Source organism: Pinus tabuliformis, chromosome J (genome assembly GCF_031772625.1).
Source record: "Pinus tabuliformis cultivar Carrire ecotype Pingquan chromosome J, CPIR1, whole genome shotgun sequence".
Classification (NCBI taxonomy): domain Eukaryota; kingdom Viridiplantae; phylum Streptophyta; class Pinopsida; order Pinales; family Pinaceae; genus Pinus; species Pinus tabuliformis.
Window position 1 is genome coordinate 802,499,279 of NC_142295.1, and position 5,860 is coordinate 802,505,138.

Sequence of the window (5,860 nt, forward strand, 5' to 3'; positions counted from 1 at the left end):
CTACTATTACACTAGTGTAACAAAAATTTTGGTTATTAAAATATAATAAAACACAAAGCTAAGCTTTCAATTTTTTTAAAATTTTGATCAATTTGGACCTTATAAATAATATAAAAGTCAACAACAGTGTTTAAAACATTACTATACATCAACTTGAATCATGCTAAAATTCTAATCGTCCTTAAAATGATACATTATTATACACATATATATTTGGAACTAGGCCAAGACCAGCGTTAATTTGGACATTATAAATTAATATAAAAGTCAACAAAACTCTTTAAAACATTACTTTACTATACATCAAACTTGAATCATGCTAAAATTCTAATCATCCTTAAAATGATACAACTATTATACACATATATATTTGGAACTAGGCCAGTACCAACCTTAATGTTGAATAGAAGAACATTTCCCTGTCAATGATAATGTTGAAAAAAAGAATGATTTGTATACTAATGGGATGTTGGGCGTCTCATAAGAGAGTATATTTATCGAGATGACTCCCACCTTCAACTGCTCCCATAAAACCAAACTCTTCAAACAAACTCATTTGCACATTTTGTAACAAAAACTAAATTATCACAATTCAAAAGTAAACGCCTGGCGTGCAAATTTTCCCTGAAAACAGGACTTTTGTAAATCCAGGTTACAACTCAAATTTCAAGATTTTGAGTGCCCTACAAGTTTTTGATGGCGCTGAATCCATTTCCACTAAAAAAAACACTGCTACTACGGGATTTCTTGAATTGTTTTGACTAAATTCCAATATTAAATTTTTGACCATCCAAAAAATTCCTCTACCTAAATAAATTAAATCCAAGTTAAACCATCACAATTCATTCCTATTGCTAACTTTAATATCCAAAAAGAAATAGCAACTTTAATATGAATATGGCCCTATGTTCATTGAATCTTGAACCAAAAGTGGTCCAATAACATAGTGTTTTTGTGGGCTGCCAATTGGTCCCAACAAAACGGTTTGCAACAACAATGTCCTTATTTTAAACCACGAAAAAGCTACAACAACGTGCACAGTGCTGTCGCATTCCGAATGGAGCTATGGATATGTGCATGAAGAATGAGCTAATACCACATCCTACCAACGATTGGATTGTTTAGTCCAGCTTGAGTTTTACGGAGCTGCATTGAAACTGACAAACATTGGCCCCCCTTAATTTGACACTAATACAATTGCATTGAAACTGACAAAGGTTGACCCGCTAAATTTCAGGCTTTTAGGAAATTTGGTTTGTTTTTTTATTTTGATTGCACTCTGTATTCGGCTTTTAGCTTTGTTGCAAGCAGCCCTTCTGTTTTTGTTTTAATAAATCTGCTCGTCTTTCATTGGGAAGTACAATTTTTCTAGTGATGAATTTGCCATGAAATTGCTTTCGTCACAACTAATTTTTTCCACCGTTCAGAGTTTTTTTGGGTATTCAATGCTGTAAAGTCGTCAAGTAGATTTTGGCATGGGAGACCGTGTAAAGGAAAAAAGGTATTGATTTTCAAATCATTTATTGCGAATTATCGCTTTACTTACAGTCCACTGATCCATCGGCCCAGTTACTGTGGTTAACATTGCCTTGGCCTGGAACGAATGGTCTGTAAAAGGTAATCAATGTATTAGGTGGGGTAACAGAGCATTCTTTGATGGCGAACCGGACTGATATTTAATGCAGAGAAAATGAGTATGGGATGAGGGAGCGCTGTTTTTTCTATAATTGATGGGCATTTGATACTGCACCGCAGGAGACCATTATGGGTGATAGGTGTGTGCGCCACCAAATCTGAAAGTTCCTGAGCCGAACCCCACCTTCCCGCTTGGTGAGTTTGAAGTTTTCGAATTAATTAATATGCAGGTGTTGATTGGTGATACTAATTGGTGTCCTGAAGGGCTCTGGTGGTAGGTATCCGTGGCTTGCAGGTCGGAGATTCGAATCCTGTTGAGGTTTCTGTGATGCCCATGGTAGAAAACAGGCGTGGCTCAGAGCATACGGAGGAGTGTTTGTGTTTTCTTGTCTGGTATTGAGGCGGAGGCGGTGATTGGAGAGATGAGTTATAGCATTGAAATTGTGGAAGATGAAGGGCCTGTTCGTGTTGGCAGCACGGGTACCATCGGATCGCTTCTCTGTCGAGAGCTGGAGTCTATTCGGAGAATGGAGCAGAAGAAGAAAAAGAGCAGCTGGGCCCCGCGGAATGACGCGGTTTCGATCTCCTGCGGGCGTCCCCTGGCGTCCTTGGCGGGTTGCAGGCTCGGCACACGAAAAGGGCAGGATTCGAACTCGAAGCCCCGGTATTTCGAGAGCTCGGTTACGCCCCGCTCGTCAGGCGCCGAGGCGGTTGCGGCGGCGGGGGAAGGGCGGAGGATGAGCGCGGGCAAGGTGTGGTCCAAGACTCTGTTCGATGCCGGCGATTTTGAAGGGTCGAAGATGGTGGGTTACGGGCCACCAAGATCTGAGGCAAGGCGCGGGGATTGTTCCGGTGGCGGGATGATTCGGCGCCAGTCCGTGTCGCTAGATTGTCCCCGCGGTGCATCGGCATTGGCGGGGATGTTTGATGACGAGAGTCCGTCCATGACGCCTGGGAGGGTTAGGAAGGGCAGGGGCGGTGAGTTTCGAACCCCAATGCTCAGGTCGGTCGGGAAGACAGGAGATGGCGAAGAGGGGGGCGCGAGAAGCGCTAGGACGAGTGTGGAGAGACGGGGAGTGGGGTGTTCATTTGTGGAAGTGGTGGATTTGAAGTGTAACGGGGATGATAGGAGCTGGGGAAGCCCCATTGCCAATCGCCTCAGGAGGCTCAGCTTTTCCAGGCTCTCTGAGTCTGTCAATTGATCTGGATATAAGATTGCTCTGTTTCTTTTTCTTTATGGAATTCAATTTCAATGCGATCATTTGATCCTTTTCTTCATGACTGTGGAGGTGTCTAGCGATCCACTCAATATGATCTTTCTTCCTTTTTAAACTTTTTGTATGTATTAAAAATCATCATGGGAATAACGTAGACTGGACCTGAATTATAAATTCTCTGTTATTTGATTCTCAGGACATGATATACTTTTTATTTTAGGTTCTGAACCTCGGATACCATGTTTGTAAGGCCATACCAGTTTTGAATGACAACTCTGCAATCAGTACCAAGTAGCTTTTTCAGAGTCAGGTGCAATAACCTGCTTCTTTTGCCGCAACCGGGACTCTTTTCTATGGTACTGTACAAACAAAAGTTCACTTTCAGATGTAGTAACTAGTAATCCCCTTCATATGCAGCAATGAAAACTTATAAAGTGCAGAGAGTGTCTGGATTCACAGATGAGATGTTTAAGTTTAGATTTCTGTTTTCTCTGACAAAATAAGGGATTCTATTTGTGTCTGTATGGTACTCCCGGCGGATAATGTGCAGAGAATATTGTAAGAAAGTGAGAGAGGTAAAACTTGTTTTAATATACTTGGTTAAATTTGCAGCTAGTAAGCACAGACGAGCAATAAATCTGAGTTCCTCAGAAAGTTCCCATCCCAAATGTAACTTGCATTTTTAGAATGTAGGCCGAGGGAATTTGTACTTCTCTGCAACATGAGAAACAATAAATTTCGGTCAAGGTAATCTATGGTTTTACGCAAGAGGATAAATACAAACATAAATACAAACATATTTGTTTATGGCTTCTTCTTGCCCATCGAAGGTAACATGGCACCACTAGTTCTTGGTACACAAAATCCAGTACATCAAAGCATAAGTGTAGGTACTGTGGCATGAGAATCCTAATGGCACAGCTAGGCTGGGTGATCACGAGATCCAAATGGTAGCGAGCTTAGTTATGGGCTACCGCACAGTGTTGCCCTATATGTTGACGTGAGATCACAAATTCATGTTCTGTTCATGGTAAAGTTTGAGGTGAAGAATTGAATATCAATTTGTTAACTCTAGACAACATTTAGTTCCACAAGTGAGAAGCTTCAAGCCATGGAAATTGCTTTTAACAATCGTGTTCAGTTGGGCGAGATGGATGCTAAAAAGGTCTGAGGATGATATTTCAGAAAGTATTATAAGATTAGTAATTATCATTGCAAATGTCACATGCATAAATGGTATTAATTCTAAAGCATTTGATGGTGATCTAAGGAGGAGGAGGAACCTCTAAGTAGATATAACTCTATTTTCTCTTTGAATCCTATAAAAGGGTCCAGGACTGTTTCTGCCAGATTTTCATTTTGGGATCAGATTGCCATGTCTTCTAGTTTAAATTGTATTTTTAATCTAAAAATAGATTTAACCCTTTGGAAAACTTCTAAAACACTCAAATTGTATAAACTCAACAACTTAATTTTTTTTCCAATTTCTAACTGGATTTCTAGCAAAATCTCAAAAATATCTGCCCAGAAAAAGACTAAAAAGTGGACTGTTTAGACATAGGCTTTTTATTTATGCATGAATACCATGATGAATTTTCAAACCTTGAGCTTTCATATGCGCAAGCAACCTGAAAATTATGCATAAAAGTATAGAAGCAGAGATACCGTCAGTCTTTCAAAAATTCCTCCATGCAATAGAAGCCTATGGTTCTTTTTATCTAATTCTATGGTTTGCAGTATAAAAGGATTCAATGATACTGGGAAAGGAATTGAATTTTTTCTGGAATGTAAATGAAATCAGATGAAATATGATAACGAAGAGTGGTACATCATCATCCCTAGAGTCTAGCCTGTTTGGTCCGTGTCATAAGAAAGATAAGTTCCTATAATGATTGGGATCGTTCCCCACTTAAAGTATTGCTATGGTGATTTGAAGACTGCTATTCAGGAAAATAATGATGTTATTTTGGATAGTGTTCTTCGTCCTAAAGGTAAAGCTCATAACTCATAACGATAAACATTAATCAGCAAGAAGAGGAAGAATAGGATCAAATTCTTGATATTGTACTTGCTGGTAACATGTTTTACAACTTGAGATCCTTAACTCTGTTGGTTTTATCTCTGAATTTTTGGTTTTGGATTGGCTGTTTTTGGGGTTATAAACCATCTACATTTTTAACTCTGATAAATATGGATATCCTATTTGCTGTTATGGGCTTCAGTTTTTACTCGCTGGTGTTTCAGAAGGTAGTCTGTTTTTGTAGTCTTCTGTGACCATTTAATAAGGACCCAATCTAACTAATAGGTGTTTGGTTTTTTTTTTGGAATTTCATGTTATAATTTTGAGTAAAATTGTGATTTTTTCATGTTTTAAATGTGTTTTTGAATGTATAAATAGATTCTGCACCTTGAAAATTTTTTGGGGCATTCTGCATATTACACAACTCAAATTTATGATTTTTAAAAATCTCTATAAATTCTAAACAAAAATGACCAGAAAAAAATACCTGGAAAACAAACAAAAACATCTATTAGTTAAATTACACTTTTAATAACATACCAGTGATGTATATTTTTCAATAAAACATAGGGTGATCTTTAGGAAGATGAGCTTCCATTTTGGGGTCTTTAATCCCAGACATTATAGGGATGCCCATTGGCTTGCAAAGTTGATGTCTGCGTTCAGGAGATTGGAAGTAGGTTTCCCGTTGCCATTTTTAAGCAGCATGCATGATCCATTTACCGATATGCAGGTTACTAACACATAGGTTATCTGGTAGTTTTATTTTTTTACCAGAAGATTCTATTTTATCCCTTAGAGATTTCTTCTCAGCATATCATTACATGCTTGGACTCCATTGGAGAAATACTACTGCACTTTTTAGTATGGTTTGCAGTTATGCTTCTGTTTGGTAATGCTTTCTGCACCAAAATTGGAGGCCTATATATGTGTTAGCATACAGACCTTATTTTATGTGATACTATGTTGCACTACAATTTGATTTCAC

The 5,860-nt window shown here is 38.4% G+C and overlaps 1 protein-coding gene across 1 annotated transcript; it reads left to right on the forward strand.

Moving 5' to 3' along the window:
• The first annotated feature begins 1,151 nt into the window (after window positions 1–1,151).
• LOC149229150 (hexon) lies at window positions 1,152–3,155 on the forward strand. The gene is made up of 2 exons (XM_089378504.1): window positions 1,152–1,830; window positions 1,914–3,155. Exon 2 carries the CDS (start codon window positions 2,058–2,060, stop codon window positions 2,835–2,837), a length of 780 nt encoding a protein of 259 aa, XP_089234630.1. The 5' UTR covers window positions 1,152–1,830; window positions 1,914–2,057; the 3' UTR covers window positions 2,838–3,155.
• Window positions 3,156–5,860: the final 2,705 nt, after the last annotated feature.